The 18,652-nt window shown below is 37.1% G+C and overlaps 1 protein-coding gene across 6 annotated transcripts in view; it reads left to right on the top strand.

Moving 5' to 3' along the window:
* LMBR1 (limb development membrane protein 1) overlaps positions 1–18,652 on the top strand; it is a 64,683-nt gene that overhangs the window by 42,330 nt on the left and 3,701 nt on the right. For 4 of the 6 annotated variants that reach the window (XM_059471725.1, XM_059471740.1, XM_059471756.1 and 1 more), the window contains 11 exons: positions 1,003–1,129; positions 1,335–1,403; positions 3,758–3,822; positions 4,897–4,969; positions 10,490–10,570; positions 11,363–11,439; positions 11,672–11,749; positions 12,229–12,302; positions 12,532–12,622; positions 14,066–14,132; positions 18,366–18,527. In XM_059471725.1, the coding sequence (XP_059327708.1) occupies positions 1,003–1,129; positions 1,335–1,403; positions 3,758–3,822; positions 4,897–4,969; positions 10,490–10,570; positions 11,363–11,439; positions 11,672–11,749; positions 12,229–12,302; positions 12,532–12,622; positions 14,066–14,132; positions 18,366–18,527 (964 nt within the window). The remainder of the gene's footprint in view (positions 1–1,002; positions 1,130–1,334; positions 1,404–3,757; positions 3,823–4,896; positions 4,970–10,489; positions 10,571–11,362; positions 11,440–11,671; positions 11,750–12,228; positions 12,303–12,531; positions 12,623–14,065; positions 14,133–18,365; positions 18,528–18,652) is intronic. The other 2 variants (XM_059471765.1, XM_059471733.1) reach the window with 2 other exon arrangements.

Below are 18,652 nucleotides of genomic sequence, written 5' to 3'. Positions count from 1 at the left end.
GTAGTTCCTTAATGGCGTGGATGCATGAAGAAAGCATCCTAATCACTCTATTACTCAAAATTAGTCAAATTAGTGATACCATTAAAAAGTAAATCAGATTTTTTGGTGTTATTTGGTGGGTTTTTTTGGTTATTTGGTATATTATGCATACGCACGCCTATATACGCACGCCTATATACGCACGCCTATATACGCACGCCTATATACGCACGCCTATATGTGTATATATGTGTATATACACACACACATACACACACATATATATATATATGTGTGTATATATATATATATGTATATATATATATGTATATATATATATATATATATGTATATATATATATATATATATATATATATATATATATATATATATATCTGCGAATGTAGCATCAGCTTTCGGAGCGTTGCTCCCTTTTTCAGAGGTGAGCCCTGCGGGATCTGTGCTGGAGCGGCAGTTCCGCCGCCGAGCGCTGGAGGGCTCCGCAGACTGACGGCTGCCCGGCGATTTCAGGGGAATCGCTACATTGTACCTGCGCGGGGTTTAAGGCTTGCCGGGCCATTTGGCTATTTGCCATAATTGGCTTTCCATTCCCTTGATTGGAATCATAGATAAAAATTTGCTAATCCACTTTCTTTGCTGAAAGTATTAGAAAAGTAATCCATCTTTTAAAAATGCTCGAACAAAATCATATGGTATAAAGAGTACTTTATGGAATAATGAGATTAATGAGAACTGTAAGGCATATGCAATTTAAAACGTTTTTCTTTGGGTTTAAGGGGAAAAATGCAATCTGGGCACTATAAAGCCATAAGTACTTCCTTTTTTATGCACTACCTTTTAAATGTGCATTACATGTTATGCTTTTGTCTGTGATAAAATGTGAGTATGTGTTTAGGAAGAAGGAGCTGCTATTTACTTGTAATTTTAAAAGGGTTTGAAAATACCTGATTCCAACTTCTTGGCTATGTTTTTTTCCTCCCTCTCCCCTCTTCTGCCCATAGGGCATCAGAGCGAGGATCTTGGAAACCCTTGTAATGCTCATTCTTCTTGCACTGCTTATCCTTGGAATCGTATGGGTGGCTTCAGCACTCATAGACAATGATGCTGCCAGTATGGAGTCTTTATATGGTATGGAATGCAAAAACCTTCACCCACTTTCATTGTAAATACAGAAATGCAGGTTTCCAGTTATTTCTAGTATATGCTATGTGAGTATTGCACAAGTTGTGAAGGAGGTGTCTTAATTCAGTCAGCACAATTTTGAAGTTAAATTCTGTGACATAAGCAGCCTCTTGGTAATTAGCTAACACTGTGCTGAATGTTTTCTTTACAGACCTCTGGGAATTCTACCTCCCATATTTATATTCCTGTATATCACTGATGGGATGCTTGTTACTTCTGTGTAAGTATTTTCCTCATTATTCCAAAAGATGGATGGTGTTATGGTGGGGGATTTTTTGTGTATTGTGTTCAATTTTTTTATGGTTAAAAAACCAGTTTTGATTGTGAAAGTTAAGTGGGATTTTCTTTTTTTTTGATTAAATTTAAATTTAGGTGTGAATTTGTTAGGTTTGAGTTCTGAAGTTTAAATAAATGGTACCTTAAATTTTTGAGAAACTTTCCAACTCACCCAATTTTGACTAATAACTTGTTAAAGCAGGTAGTTGAAAAATAGGGACTCTATTCTGCAAAGAAAAGCACAATTTTTAAATGAAATGTCTGCAGGAGGCTGGTAGTATGGTGAGAAAATTATTTTGGAACATTTTGTCCTATATTCAGTAAACTACCGTTCTTCCTTTTGTAATTGAAAATGTATAGGCAGGAGTTGGAAGACTGCAGCCAGCTTTCATAATCACGCAGCTGGGCTCTGGCCAGTCTGCAGGGCAGTTACACAATAGCATCTGAAACAAATGCAGTAAAAAACCCAACTTACACTGACTGCTCCTAGCCAGAGTTCAGTCATCCATGTTCAGGGGAATAAGAAACATGATGGAAGGCTCCAAATCCCACTTATAATCTCAGCCCCTTCTTTGAATAATTTCTAGAAAATTGCTGAGAGGAACAAAACATCTCCCTTTCTAGATTACTGTGGTTTCATTCCTTCTCTAAGCTTGACAGGTACAAAGCTTACGTGGGGCTGTCACTGTGGAGAAAGGGTGGGGAATGATCATTTGTGATATCCTTTAAACAGATCTATGAAAGAGACCTCAGTGAGTCTCCTTAGGTTTTCTGTATGTGCAGGTTCTCAAATCCACTTTGGAGGAAGGTGGGAGGATTAAACAATGGGATCCTCAACATCTTATGCATGCTCTTCCAGAGTGGCATTCACAGAGGTGCTGAACACTTTAATGGGAAGTTGGTTTGCAAAACTTCAAATCTGCCCTGCAGTTTGCTTCAGTAGAGCTGAAAACTCAGCTAGCTGAGTTCTGAGGCTGTTGTAAACCAGTTCACTGAAGTTATTGTGACTAAATGCCAGGTTTTGGAGATGTGCAACTTAAACAAATCCCTGAGATGAAGGCCCTCCAAGCTGTTAGTTCTATGTAGCTGAAAGGGCAGTTTACAGCAGTGGGGCAGCTGCTGGGGTAGAGCTTTAGATCTTCAACTGGTTTAATTGCTGAAACAATGTTTGAGTAAAGCTTATTGCAGTGGTGATTTGAGCATCACTTCATTTGGCTTTTTCTTCAGGATTCTTCTGCAGTAAAGGCGGACTAGCTTAAGCTAGATTTTTGAATACTCTTGTATTTTTCCTATAGTATGCAGTAGCTATAGGGAAACACTAATTAATAAAAATAAATGCAGTCCTCACAATAAAATCTAAATCTTGTTTTTTTTTTGGCAACAATGTTTTACTATAATGGAAACTATAGATGTATATACATGCTCATCCATACTGTTATAAATTCTTTCATCTCTGGCATGTTTTGGCATTTGAAGGCAGTTTTCCTTAAACTGTTAGAATTTTCTATTATCATGGCTGAGCCTTTCTCCCAAGAAGCAGACATGCATCATTCCTGGAAACCATCACAGGCTAGGATCAGAAAGAGCCCAGTGTTATTTCACAGAAAATAATCTAAAATCTGGTAGCTGAGCCTACTCTCAATGGAAGTTGAAGGATAACTTTCAGCAGAGCAAAGCAGCTTCAGGATCTCTTGGCCTTGCAGCTACACCTGTGCTAAAAGATGAAATGTGCCCGAGATGCTCTTCAGTGCTGTGGCCAGCCAGTGTCACTCCATCCAGGATGTTGCAGTTAGCAGGTGCCTGTGCAGCTTTGGCTCATGATAATGGTCCCTGGGCTGCCTCAACTCCAGAACTGCACTGAGAATTGTTTGGGAACGTGTTAACTGGCCCAGGGTAAATCATGCCAGGAATAGTTCTAGCAATTTACTGGTGTAGGCAATCCAGTCTTAGAGCCCAGGAATGCATCCTGGCACTGCTGAGTTTACTGGTGAAGACATAGCCTCAGGTGCCACATGATTTGAATAATTAATTAATTAGTTGAGCAGGTTTAAGATCTCCAATTATATGGTGTTCCTTGTTGACAAAAAGTCACAGTTAAGCTCTGAGGGGAGAGACGCTTGTCTTGATCAAAATCGTATGATTACAGTGTGCTTGAAAGTTCATGTTGGAGCTTTAAGCTCTTGCTCTTTTCAAAACCAAAAAATGGTGATATGTGAAATAGCACACTAAGCATCCAAATAAAAACACCCGCTCTTTGACTTACAAATTACTGTTCTGCATGCTCTTCCTCCCCTGCAGTGTGTACGCCAGTGGGGCTCTCGAGGATGTTTACAGTTATGGGTCAGTTGCTGGTGAAACCAACAGTAAGTGCTCCTCAGTTCTGTCCTCCTGTGCTCCCCAATTCTGTCCTCCTGTGCTACCTGTGAGAAGGTGGAATGGTATTTGGGTACTTTCATCTAGAATGCTTACACTTTTACAGGACTCTTCAGTTCATCAGTTTCTATAACCGCTATTTCTGTTTTTTCATGTAGCACTAAAGCCTGGTTTTATTCCCAAGTTTTTCTTATAATAATACAGACTTTCTCTGATTTTGCTGTTTATGTCAATGCTACTAATATTTATTAGCAGTATTTCCTTCTGTGTTTTATCAGTGCCTGAAAAATGTGGGCATATTCTGAGTTTAGTTGCAAAGAACACAAGAGCAAAGAAAGTCTGGATAACAAGAAGGGTTCCTGGGGTACACACAGATGGGTGAAATGTGGGTAGTTGTCATCTTTAAGAGCTTTTTACACACAGATGCTCTTTGGTTCATGGTCTGGATGCTGTGAGGGAAGGGAGAAGTTTGTACCACATACAAGTGCTCTAGTGACTTCAGTGTCACATGTCCTAGTTTGTAGTTACTAAAATTTGGGTGCACTTAGATCTTGCTTTCCTTTTCGATAATTGGTTCAACCCTGTAAATACAAAGAAAATACCTACTGTTTTTATCTCTAGTCTCAAAGCACCTGGTAGCTGAGATAGACTGACTTCATTGATTTGTTTTAGCTTATAGCAATTTATATTTTCATGAAATACTGGCTTATGTGAAAAGTTGCTTTTTAACACAATTTTTCAAAATCTTTAGTTATTTCTGTTTAAATTTGGTGTGATGTTTGATATGGTTTGAATATAGGTCAGACATTCTGTTCTGTCTCTTTAAATTGAAACTGAACATAAAATCCTTAGCTCAAAATCAAACCTTTAACTTTGCTTACAGTAAAGATACAGTTGTGTAACAGAATGGAATAATCTGTGAATTTTTTGTGTCACTATTGTAAAGTTGTAGACCGTGTATTGAAAGTTCAGGTTACAGGAGCAAAGTCAATCTGATTGTGTGAGTGCAGTCAGGAAAACAAGTGTCTCTGATACTCAGTTCATGTTTCTGTTTGCAAATACAGATCCTGGAAGACCTAGATGAGCAGATGTATATCATCACTTTAGAGGAAGAAGCAATTCAGAGGAAGCTTAATGGTATGTATGCTATACCTGTAATGGTACTGCTTCAGATACAGTATTTAGAGTAGAGTGGTTCTGGTCAGGAGTTTCTGTTGGTCAGCCTCTTCTCTCAAAACAGAAAATTTAAACATCTTAGCCTGTAACAAATGTTACAGGTGTACATTTCCTCACCAGGTTTTCCAAGATTGGTTCTTGTCTATGTGTGGTTTGCTTTGTTTTTGAATTGTTCATCAGCTCTCTAACATGGGAATCTTCTGAGCCTGAGAAGGCAGTTGAGTCATTGTCCAGACCCACCACCCTTTCAGCAAAATAGCTTGGATTGGTAAATGACTCTATTTCAGCCTTGTTTGAAGGACAATGAACTTACATTAGCAAGAGGCTTGACTTCCTGCAATATGAGTTTTTGTTTCTAATTTGGAGGATTTTTTGTGTTTTGGTTGATCGTTATTTAAAATCATAGGTAGTAATCCATTAAAAATCAGAGCACTCTATTATATTCTAGGAGTTATTTGGTGAATTTAAAAAATAAAAACATTCTATTAATAAGTAAGGAAAATTACTAATTACACAAATGTTTTTAGAATTACTGTATTTAAAATTTTACTTAAAATTTTGCATTTCTTGATAAGGTGTTTTTGTTATGAAGTGTTTAAAAACATGAAGTATGAAGCAAAGTATGAAGTTTTGACTTAGAAGAGAAAGGAGTGTTGCAACAGGCAGGCACCACTTATGGAAAATTTATTGGTTCTATAAACCTGGAAATCATGTTGTACAAATCTTCTGACTTGCTTTTAACTGCATGATAAGCCATCCATTCATAATTTATGCAATTACTGCAGTTTTGAAAACCAAGGAATTTTCAGGTAAAAACAGCACAACAATGTATGTGTTATGATGACTTATTTTAGCCTTAATTTTTAAAATTTCCTGGTTTTTCTCTCCTGCTTTTCAGTCTTCTGTCATATATCTTGAGCTTTCCTTCTTTGAGGTCTCATTAAGTCTCCTTTCAAAGTTGCTTGGTCAGGGGAAGTACCTTTGATAGCAGAGATCATGGTGGTCATCTTTATTCCAGGGCTCAAAATTTGTGGAGGAGTAGTGATTTCCTTGTGCTGAAATCAGCCATCACTTCAGTTTAAAAGTAACATTCACCTTTTCAGGTCTTTATAGTGACACACTATGTGTGCATTTACACAGACACACAAAAAGGTGCAGGCAGTGAGTGTCTTTGAAGCTGTGATGGGGTGATGATAATCATTGTGTGTGTTTGATGTTAGGTGGGAACTGTAAAATATTTGTTACTGAATATTTTATGTTGTCATGGTGATTCTACTTGTGTACAACACAGAGCAATGTCCCAGTAGTTATTCAGGAATCTATTGGAAGCAGTGTTCAGATGGGGAATGTGATTATTTAGGTGATGCTTGGCTGCTCTTTTTCTTGCAGAAGTCTCTCAAGAGTTGTTTATATTGCCATTTGATATCAGTTGTGGAGTGGACCTGGGCTGTTTGTAGGTGCCTGCTAGCTGGGTATGGATTTAGGATGTGTGCTGGGAGCACCCCTGACCATCAGCCTAGGCTGTTTGTAGGTGCCTGCTAGCTGGGTATGGATTTAGGATGTGTCCCAAGAGACTGGATTTGCTTTCAGCACGTGACTTGGTATTCAGTGAGAAGTGGAGCTGAGCCCACCCATATTCTATGGAGCACTCATCAGCCTGCTCTTGAGCAGTGAAAGACATGGGATTTAATGTCCTGAGACAGGAGAGGAACTGGATTCCCTCTGTTTCAGTGCTGAGGGAATGGCATGGACACCCCCAAAAGGAATGCTTGAAAACCCCTAGGTTGATGTACAGAGAAAATTAAAGGACTTAAGCTGAAAAGTAAATGAAAATCTAAACTGCATATTGCATGGAGTTGGGGCAAGGTGTTATATGTGCAGGAAGATACTTTGCAGGATTTTTGTAGTAGTTTTTTAGTAAATTTAAGCACAGTTCTCATTATGGTGAGCATGGAAACCTTTGTCTTCTCTTCCAGAAGCCTTTCTAATACATAAAAAATCATGCCAGAAGCATTGACATCATTATTGCCAGAGCTATGAAGGGTCATGTTTACCATGTTTATTGCCTTTTCTAAAGTGTGTATAAATGGGGGTGGTGCTAATTACATCAGTTAAAGGTGTCTCTGATGCTAGAGGCCATAATCTGTGTTTTAGCACACAGATTGTCACTGTTGCTGTGTCACACTGGATATATTCAGTTACACACTTCCTCTGCCGTGGCTGTTGCAACTCTCCCACCATGTTGGTGGTGGAATCCATGGTGCTTAAGTAACCCTGCTGGGCAAGTTTCCAGTAAAGTGCTCTGAAATTAAATACTTTATTTATATGTATAACTAAAGAGTTGAATTTTGATTAAAATGAAGAGGACCAGAGCAGAGGCTTAAGTGATACCTGATGATTGTAAAGCTTTTCATATTTGAAAATAAATCTATCTGTGAAACTGTAGATCTTCTTTGTGGGAACTAATTTTCTTCCTCCTCAGGTGTCTGCAGTGTCTAACTGAAAATCAGAGGAGGAGGGAGGGGAAAGTTTGATTGTGTTATCTACCCCAGTATTTTTATCTATTGAAGAGATACTGGGCTTTGGGAAAATGTTTGTTTCCAGTGTATTATATTTCAGTACCCACATCACTCCTACAGTTGAAAAATAAAGCTGGGACTTTTTTATATTAAAAGAAAAAAGTTGCCTTCAGCTATTAGTTTTCCTGAATCCAAAGAGACGGGTGGGGTAGGATCAAAAATACTTACTTGATCAAAGTTATTGGCTCTGAAGGTATCCTTACCTATGTAAGAAAGATGAAAGGTGTTGTTTTTATTGCACACTAGTAACAGTGTAATTTTGAACTAATTGGTGGTGAACTGCCAATCACCTTGGGGGAATGCAAATAGATACTCTTACAATTTCCTTTGAGGTACTGAAATCTTATGTCGGGGCTGGAAGAAAAACAGAATAATACCGTTAAATTGACCTTAAATGAGCTGCTTTGTGGCTTTCTTGGAGAATCCCTTCTAACTTTTCATTGCTAGTCCAAACAAGTCTCGTCTACCAATTTGATTTATTGGCTAGACAGCGCTGACATTGAACTTTGTGCGTGTTTGAAATAAAGCTAATGTTAGAGAGCTTTTAAGAATTTAGCTGCATCCTTTCCAAATACTCTTTTGACTGATCTGAAACCTTGCCTCTCTCATAAAATATCCTTTTGTATAGCAACCTGTTGTTTGCAACTGTTTTTAAGGAGGAACTACAACAGCACTTAGATATGATTCAGAATTTCTACTGACCTGAGTCTTAGGGACCTTCTGTGATGATGCTGATTTGTTGGATAGATTCCCATGAAATCAGTGTTTTCAGCTCTGGATTTTTGTGTTGAGGGGAGAAAAAAACATAGATATATATTGAACTGAGCTTTTCCTCAGAGACTCCTAAATCAGTTACAGAAAAGAAGAAAACATCAGATGTTGACTTGAGTTTTCCTTCTTGTTCAGCTGCTTCCATGAATGTTCTTTTCCCACTGAGCTCTATTGCTGTCCTTTTTCCCACCTAACAGTAATTAGTCATTCCATAAAACAGATGTTTTAGACTTTTCTGGGGGAAATGCATCATTACAAAAGCTTATTTTTATAGGGATAATTGGCTTGGGTTTTTTAAAGACTTTTTCTGAAAACCTGTGTATTATGATTAATTTTTTAAAAAACACTGAGAAATGGAACTGACATTTGTATTTTACGCACTTCAATTGATAAGATGTTGTAATGGAACAGTGTCTGTAGGTCTTACTGAATAGTCCTGAGATTAGAGTTATTTATGTATTTGAAGCCTGTAAATATTATCCATTATGTCACTGATATTCAAGATAAATGTTTAGAGAAAGCACAAAAGTTGCATGTTATATGCAAAAATGTGAGTGAAAGAAACATTCAGTTAATTCAATTAAACATTTAAAATTTTAAACAGTTGGATGTTTCATTGATGATTTGACTGCATTGAAAAAAATCAGTATTTCATAGTCTGCCATAAGAAGAGTCACCTTTTTTCTTGTATTGAGGTTGCTGGATGGATGAGGAGACAACAGAAAATAAAGAAATAATGAGACTGGACTACAAAGTAGTGTTGCTGTGCCAGCAGCCTAAGTGCTGTTTAGATTTTGTAGGCAAGTGATCAAGATATCAGATAAAAGCCTGGACAAGAATATTAATCTCCTATAAATTTATTAGAGACTGTTTAAAAAAAGTCCATGGAGCTTGGTGCTCTTACAGGTTAGCCCATGGCCAGAGGTGGGGCTGAGGGTAGGGAATGACCAGCAGGTGAAAGGTGTGAATGTAAATCAGCAAAACAACAGCAGAGAAGACTTTGGGTTTAAGACCTTGAACTGTCACTGCCATGGTGTGTTATTGCAGAGTGAAATTGGCCTGGAATAGACAGGGAAAATATGAGCCCTTAACTTATTTTCAGGTGAGATTGCCCCACTTTCATCCCTTTTACTTCTGAACAAAGGTGAGTGGAGAGTTTCTAACTTATCCCAGGCAGAATATTTCCAGGTTGTAATTGCAGATAGTGAAAGCTAAAGCAGAAATAATGGGATGGGAACTGAAACAGCAGAAACAGGTCTCTAGTCAGCATTGCAGTGCTGTGTCAGTGCCTGAACACTGTGCAGGGTTTGTAGAGGAGCTGGCATCAATGAAGGAAACCCCATTGTGCTTGCACTGGAAAAGAGGAGTGGTTAGAAGAGAATGGAAGAGAAAAAAGATGTAGAGAGAAAATGGGCTGGGTTTCCTCAAGGCTGCATAAGGATAGGAAGAAAAGTTGATGAGCAGCTTTTTGGCAGAAAATTAGTAGGAGAAAAGGGATTAATATTATGGTTGTCAGGGCTAAACTGATGTACAGGAGAAAGTATGGGGAGTTGCACAACAGTGACACATGTATGTTGTGAACTGGAAAGTGGAAGAGGTTGGTCTCATGGTGGCTGTGGGAATATCTGACTGGCATGGAGGGACAGAGCAGGCACTGGTATGAGCACAAGATCCATCAGCAAGCAGGTCAGAGTGTGGAAACTGAGCTTGCTGAGGAAAAGGGAGGGAGGGGCAGAAGCTGAATCTGGAGCTCTGGCCATTTTAAAGGCAAAGGTCCACTTTTGCTAAATAATAATGCTCCTGAAGGGCATCTGGGGATTCTTTACATCTTGGTACCAGAATCCTATAGGGATTTAAGAATGAGGCATTTGAGACATCCTGTCTGTCACTCTATGGCTGGTCATTGGACTTGTGTGAAAGTTCAGCATCAGCAAACAGACTGGGATCACAGGAGATGATGCTGAAATCTTCTGGGTAGACTCTGCTGTTTTTGAGAAGTATTTGAAGAGTCTCAAAGAAACACCTGCAGCTTAAATTCACAAGTGCTTAATGTGATATTTCCTAAATCCAAATTGTCACTGTGTGCCTTGCAGTCACATCCAAAAGAAAATCATGTCTTTTGTTTTAAAAGGTGTCTCTTCCACAGTGGAATACCAGACAGTAGAGTTGGAACGTGAGCTTGAAAAAGTGAGAAGCAAGAAAACAAATCTAGGTAATGAACTTTCTGGTGTTTCATGTAGATTGTAGTTTACTAAATGACATTAAGGTGCTGTGTTTAGTTTGGAGCAGTTGCTTGATTGATTCCAGTTTGTTCTTAACTAAATTTGTGCATTTGCAAATATGTTAGATGAAATCATTGCACCCCTCCAACAACAAAAAAAAATTAAGTAAGGAGTCTGATTTGGATCTTATTTTAACATTATTTTAGAGAAATTGTACCACCTCTTTGCATGTAGCTTTTTGTGTATAATATGCTTATGAATATTTGTGCTAATTGATGACATTACTTTCCTTTTTGTGTTTGAATTATTTCTGTAAAATTCAAACAATCTTTTCGTGCACATGCTAATGATGTCCAGTGAAGTTAGTTCTGTCTCTCCTGCCTTACAAGAGGAAAATACTATTTAAATATCTGAAATTCTGACCTTTAGGTGATGCTAAAATATACATGTAAACAGTGTATTTGTAAATTCAGCTGATTTTAAACTTTATGGAACTGCTGTGTGCTAGGGAAGAAAAAAGTTAAGGGGAAACATGCCTCTCTAAGAAAAATCTGCTTGTCTCTGTCTCCCCAGCCTTCCTCTAGAGAGGTTTCATGTTTTTGCCATTGCTTTGTAGAGCAGTACAGGTGGATGTTCTTATGAACTGGTTGATGTTTGCTCCAGATCAGGATACTGTTGTTACTTATATTTATAGTGAGCTTATGGATAGCTGAATGATTCTTCCTTGTTTTATTCTAAGTTGATCTATGGTATTAGACTTATGTTTTTTCTCTTCTGAACAGAACGGAGGAAAAAGGCTTCTGCTTGGGAAAGGAATTTAGTTTATCCAGCTGTCATGATACTGCTCCTGACTGAGACAGTAAGAATTTTCTTTTTTTTTTTTTCCCAGCTAAAAGTATAGAGTTCCTTGGTTATTTGACAAAACAGTTTTAAATTTTCTCAGTGAAGATTGTTTAAGCAGCAATCTTGATATTCTTTTCTTGACCATTTAACAAAAACTGGACATTATGGAGTCTGGTGAGGAGGATAAATGTGAAGATTAAAAATGTGGAATACTTTTCAATAACAAGACTGTTTCCTCTTTTTTATAGTCCTTTTCAGTTCTTTTAGTCGCTCTCAACATTCTTTACCTGTTGGTTGATGAGACTGCAATGCCAAAGGGATCGGGGGTAAAGTAATCTTCTCTTACAATTTTTATTATTTTAGTAAAGCTTTGGATGCCTTGCAGAAGTGCAAGTAAGAGATTTTGCTTTAATAACATGGAAACCAATGAGCCTTGACCTTGACTTTGCTTCTAGGTTTCATTTCTGTGCCCACACAAACATTTATTACATGTCATCTAGTGAGTGCTTACTAAAATAGTGCAGAAGCTTTATGTAGATCCAGTGATGCACTACAGCAGATCAGTAATCTGAAGTTTGCAGTTCTGTCTTTGCAATGCATTTCACTGCAGTTTGAAAGCTGCTGGTGCCATTGCTTGGGGTGGGGGGACTTGGAATGTGGGACATCAGAACCCCCCTGAAACACTGAATTGAGAAAAGGCTGTATTGCCTATAAGATGTTGCATGTTGTGTTCTGGGTAGAAATTAACTTTATGAACTCTTGCTTGGATCTTATTTAATTATGCAAAGTATCTTTTTCCTTGTAGGGACCTGGAATAGGAAATGCCTCCTTATCCACCTTTGGCTTCGTGGGAGCAGCACTTGAAATCATTTTGATTTTGTATCCTTTCTGAAAGAATTCAGTCTGTTAACAAGTATTCTGTCTAGTTTTCTGGGACACTGATAATACACTAAGACACTAGCCTGGAAAGAAGAAAGATAGGTCAGTCTTTCTCAAACACTTGTTTTTGTTTCTTTTTTCTTTAGTTCTTAAGACTTTTAGGAGACTGCTGAGAACTTGAGTGAAACTTGCATTCCTTGGGGGTTCCTTTTTTCCTTAATTCTCACAGCTATCTTATGGTATCTTCTGTCGTCGGCTTCTACAGTCTTCGTTTTTTTGAGAATTTCACTCCCAGGAAGGATGACACAACCATGACAAAGGTAAGGTACAATCTGGGATGGGCATGGCCCCCTCCTGTCTTTCTTGCCACCCAAGACAAACTGACTCTCTTAGTAATTGCCCTGAATGGCTCATTTGCCGTGATCAGTATTTGTTTGTAAGCTGCGTAAACACAAACTGGAAGATTGTCAAAATGCTGAATGAGTGGGAAAAAGGATGTGCTCTGTTTAGTTTGGATGGCATCCATTCACTTGTAAAAAGCCAGGAATGGCAGAGCTTGTTAACTGGCTATAGAAAAGCAAGTGAAAGAACTTCCTTCAAAGGGAACTTATTGCTAATGAATAACTTTGATTGTGTTAACTGTACTTCAGGGACCTTGTTTGAGATCTGAGCAACGTGGTTGCTAGAAGTAATAAGACAAAGTAATTCAAATTTGAATAATGAAACTAAGACTGAGGACAGCTATTCAGCAGCATTGTCCAATTTGAAGCTAATTTGACTTTCTACAATTTAGCACTGGCTTTAGCATAACCAATGCTTTACCTAATTGGGAGGAACATGCCTAGGTTTTTTTGCAAAATATTCCCCCAGCTGACATGGGAAAGTGATCAGTAACCAAGAAACAGATGTTGAATTTAATTATTTTTTCAATATGTTTCATTGTTTCTATATTTTTTAAATTTAAATAATGGAATAAGATACTTTTACTACAAATTGTTGGAAGTGAGTGGGTATATACACAGAATGATCAGAGGAATAAGTAGCAGAGAGTTGGATTGTTCTTAATATTTCCTATTGATTGTTTACAGTACACCAGGAATAGTGTGGAGATAAATAGTGAATGTATAAATGTCTACCTACTTTCAAGTTTACTTTTTTTCCTTTTGGCTTCTGATAGAACTAGACCTGAAGAAAATGATCCCTTGTGAAAGAAAGTTTCAATTACTCTTTTTAAAGGCTTTACAAGAACAAGAAGAAATCTAACAGCTGTGAATTTTTTTGTATTATTTAAAGTAGACAACAGGCATTGAATTGAAAGGAAGCTCTTTGTTGTAATTTTTTAAATAGTGCTAATCCTGCAAGCAGTTACATCCAAGGCTTAAGCTGATGTATCAGTCATCCATTCTAAGCCCATGGAATTGTTCTTTTATAAAACATTCACAGGAAGTAAGTAAACAGTTGATGCTTTGCAACATGGTTGTTTTGAATAATTTTGGATCTGAGCATACACAACACTTTGATTAAAAGCACATGAATGCATATTTGATTTTTTTCTTGGAATCATTTTTGTCTTGTGTAATACCATGTGGAGAGGAGTGACAGAAGTCAGCAAGACTAACAATATGTTACAGTAAATTGCTTTAGGTTCAATTTGAAGAATGTGCCTTTTAAGAATTATTCTTTTTCATCTTGACTGCTGTTTTTCTTTGTGTTCCCTTCAGCAATCTCGTTTATCATTTAAATGCTGTGTCATTTTCAAACAGATAATTGGAAACTGTGTCTCAATCTTGGTGCTGAGCTCTGCTTTGCCAGTGATGTCAAGGACACTGGGTAAGTGAAATGGAAATAATATCATAATAAAGGATGTTTAATTAAAAAAAAAAAAAAAAAAAAAAAAACAAGAAAAAATAAGAGCCTGTACCTGTATTTTTCATAATAGGGATGTAATTTGTCATCACTTTCAGATGAAAAAACATGTATCTGTGGCCTTCATTTCTACACAAACATTAACTGTTGAACATACATCTATGTACATGAAACTGCAGGACATACTTTCTAAAAAGAAAATGATGTTAAGTATTTTTAGGGAATAGATTATTTTAAGAAGGTCAGATTTGAAACTTCTTAAAACAGGAGATTGTCAGATGAAAAGATAGGAAAACTGATTGTCCAGAGCAGTCTGAAATAGTTTCATGTTCACTGTGAAATTAGTGCTTAGTTCCCGTCAAGAAATACATTTGGGATTTGGTGTCTGAAATTCAAGGTAACACTGAGTGCAAATGGCTTTTTAAAAAGAGTTAATGACTCTTCATCTATTAAGTTTTTAAATCAGCAGTGATACCAGGCTACTTTCGTTTCCCCTACAATAACATGCTTGTATTTTTTGTTAACTTCTTTTTTCAAATTTAACAATTTGGAGTCTACCATAGCAGAACTGAAGAACTCCTGATTTTATTGCTAAGGATTGGCAGTAGCATTTGAAGTAGTTAATCTGTTATAACCAGTTGGAAAAATGTGTTGTATCTTCACTTTAATTAGGTAATCTTCAGCTTGAATTCTTGAAGCTAAATTGCAAGGCTATTACATGTTTTAAGTAGTGCAGAATCCTTGTAACTAATGTGAATTTCATTGGGAACATTAAATAGAACAAAACAAAAATCTTCACCTCAGGCTGTACAAGTCTTAAGTACAAGCTTAGAAGTTTGAGCTCAGGCCCACAGACCAGCAGTGTGTGCTCAGTAGTTCTCTAGCTGCTCTTCCTTTCAGAGAAAATACTCTTGAATCAAGAGTAGTTCATGGTTTTCCAGTATTATACTGGATATTCTCATGCTATGTATGAGGGGATATTTTAATAAATTATAAATCATTTTTATAGCAAATAAAAAACCTACTGCAGTGCATTTTGGAGAGTTGAATCTTAAAATAAGCATTCCAGAACTTAAAAAAATCTGTTGTAAAACTTCCCAAAAATGCAAAAGGGTAATTCAAGTATTTAAAGCAGTGGAGTTTTAAAATAAAACCAGTATAATAAAGGTCTAAGAAGTGAAATGGTTTTAGCATATGGAGCCATAGAAAAATCACTGTTTAGAATAGAATTGTAACATGAGTTTGTGTCTACTAAGTTACTGCATTCAAGACTTGTTTAAAAGAAAATAAAATTAATTGTTAATGATCCATGAGATTACCAGTTGATAATAACCAGATTCTGTGGGAGTAAGTGTACACGCTGGGTCCATTGTTGTCTCATAGGAAACAGATTAATGGTAAAACTCACTTAAAAACCAGACTAACAAGTGAAATTCCTGAATAGTTTGCCATAGAGATAAATAAAAGAAGAAAAAAGATGGAACAATTAACACACAGCTAACAAATGCACAGTCACAGCTGTCCAAACAGGATTAATAGAGTGTATTAGAGTACAGTGAGTCATGTGGTGCTTTTGCAGAAATATCAATGTGTGTTGCACTACATGCCACCTCCCTGTGGCACTGAATAGATGAAAAGAAATAAATATGTTAAGCAGATTCATAGTCTTTTCACTTTATTAAAAAAGCGAGATTCTAGGCTATAGAGAAAAGACTAGACTTTATCCTTATGGGAAAGGTGAAAAAGCAAAAGTTATCTAATACATGCACTGACCTTTTTCAACTTTAAAAAATGGAAATAGTTTCTTCTTACATGTTTCATAGCATTCTAATTAGATATGTAGGTGGTGGATATGTCTAATCTGTCATTCTTCTAGAACTCCAGGAAAGTTTTAAACTAAAATAAGTTATTTTACTTAAATAAGTTAACTCATATTTCCCCAGAACTTTTCAGCCTTTTAGTAGCCCTTCAGAAATGTTTCCCACCAGCACCATATTGCTAATCGCAGAGAAGCAAATTAGGAACAAGGCTCTTCAAGTCAAGAATACAAAAAACAAAGAATTCCAGAGAAAATTGAACTTTCTGGTGTATGGAAGTTTTCCTAGAATTCTACACTTGAGTATTATGTACAAGTAAATGGGGATTTTAAATTTATTTGTGTGTGCTGTCTAAAACCTACCATTTGGTTTTTGTTTAATAGTTTATTTGGTAAAATTTCATCAGCTTTTGTGTGTATATATTTGTGCCACTAGATATGCAAGTTTTTGTTCAGTTACTGAGGAGTTATTAAAAGTGTTGGGTTTTTTTACTTTGTGGGCTGAGTGGGTACTGCTTCTGTAAGAAAGACATCAAAACCTTTTTAACCTTTTTCTCCCTTGAGTTTACAGGCTGTTATGTGTCACTTTTCTGATGAGCAGTGACTTTTTCTGTTTGTAAGAAGAAATTGAATGTAATTGAATGTAATTTATGGACAATAATTTTCCCACCTACTCTAAGAGAAGTGTCAGGGTTCATTTGTGTTTGTCCTGGTAACACTGCTCCATGGCTCACTGTTCTTCTGGACCTCTGTGTGTCAAGGAATGTTTTTCCTTTCCCAGAGAACTCCAGTGCTCTGCCTGTTTTGTTCCTTTTCCTTTAAAGTTTTGGGAGCCTGTACATTCAAACCTGACTTTCTTAATTTTCATGTGGCTTCACAATCTGGCTAAAGCACTGCTGCTTTGGAAATGCTGAGGACCCTGTTTGCCTTGAAGTGGGAAAGCAGCTCTGTGTTTATTGTCCTTCATCTCTTCACCAGTTAATTCAGTTGTTTTTTTCTTTCTGTGCTAAGACCTTCTGTGCTTTTTTTAGTATTTCTTCCTGCCTCTTTTGCTGTTTTGATCAGTGATTGTTTTGTTTCATCCTTTGAAACTTCTTTTCATTTCAGTATTTTTTCATTAGGTACCAAATTCAATTTCGATGTTTTAATTTAAATGACAGATGCTGAGTATAAGAAGTGTGTATATCATTTAACATTGTGATAACTGCCTTGCAAGTCTTGGGTGTGCAGATACAGTGAGATTCCTAAGTGTCAGGTTTACCCTTGGAAGAAGTGCAGCTGACCCTTAATTGTCCTCATTTATTATCACTTTTGAAGTCAGTTTTTAAAAGCCCCAAAATACTTTCAAAGTAAGATGATAGAAAATCAGGAGCTTTCAGGAGTTTCAGAGCCAGGGCTACTTTGTGATTGCCTCATTTGCTGCTGCCATTTTAGTTCTGGGACAGGGTCAGCTTCCTGCTTTTGCACTGTTGTGAGGGCACACTTCCTTCTGACATCATCTGTGCCAAAGGTTTTTTGGGAATAAAGCAGCTTTTGAATTCTAGACAATGATCATGTAGCTGTCATCTCAGTGTTCTGCCATGTGTTCAGTGCAGTATTCCATGACACCTGACAAAGGAATAACCTGTGGTTCTTCCTCTTCTGCCTTCTGCCATGGGCCCTACACCTTGTGGATGTTTCCATGTTTCAGAAAAATGTTGATCACTTAATTATTGATTGACAGACCTTTGATCAGCACAAAGCCCAAGTGTCAGGGCTGGAGGTGCCCTGTGAAGGAGACCTGTCAGCACCACCTTTCAGCCTCTTTTCCTTCTGTGCAAATGCTCCATGGCTGTAGTGGTGGGTGGATCCAGGAGAAAAACTGCACTTGGAAAGATGTTTTTAAACTTTGGTTTCAAAAGCAGTGCTCTGGAAGAACACTTTAGAGCTTAGTGTTTACCGTAAGATGTTGTGGCTCTCACAGAAAGGCTGTTTGCTACCTGTTTTTTTTTAAAAAAAGCTCAAGGAGCATTTCATTCTTTTTTGGAATCATTAAGGATTTTATCAAAACTGAGGTTTCAAGCAGTTTTCATACTAAAGCTGATTTTTTCCTTGTTACATTTACTGATATTATAAAAAGAGTTCTTACCTAGAATAGACAATTCATTTCAACTCCCATTATTCAAGCATTTCACTATGAAATTTAAAAAACATTTTGATAAAGGTGTCTTACAGTTTTATAGTGACCAACAAACCTTGTCTTGTGTGTTTAACCATATGTCTTCTGGTGTGCTATCTGTAAGAATTTTGCATCCAAATGTAAATGTAATAGAATCAAATTTTTGTGTTTCCTAAAAAATGTTATGATTATTTTGATCTAAATCTTGTATGCAATTTAACAGGAATCACCAGATTTGATCTCCTTGGAGACTTTGGAAGGTTCAACTGGCTGGGGAACTTCTACATTGTGTTATCTTACAACTTGCTCTTTGCTATCATGACAACGTTGTGTCTGGTCAGAAAGTTCACGTCTGCTGTGCGAGAGGAGCTCCTGAAGGCATTAGGTAACACAGCCCTGACAATTCACTCTGTGCTTCACCATCCCTTTCTCCACCACTGACACCCTGATGTGCTACTGGTAAAGTTCTGTCACAGCTCACAGAATACTTTTTTTTCTGGAAATTTCTCT

This window comes from Ammospiza nelsoni, chromosome 1, assembly GCF_027579445.1.
Source record: "Ammospiza nelsoni isolate bAmmNel1 chromosome 1, bAmmNel1.pri, whole genome shotgun sequence".
Classification (NCBI taxonomy): Eukaryota; Metazoa; Chordata; class Aves; order Passeriformes; family Passerellidae; genus Ammospiza; species Ammospiza nelsoni.
Note: the sequence above shows the minus strand (reverse complement) of the source record. Positions and strands in the feature narration are given on the sequence as shown.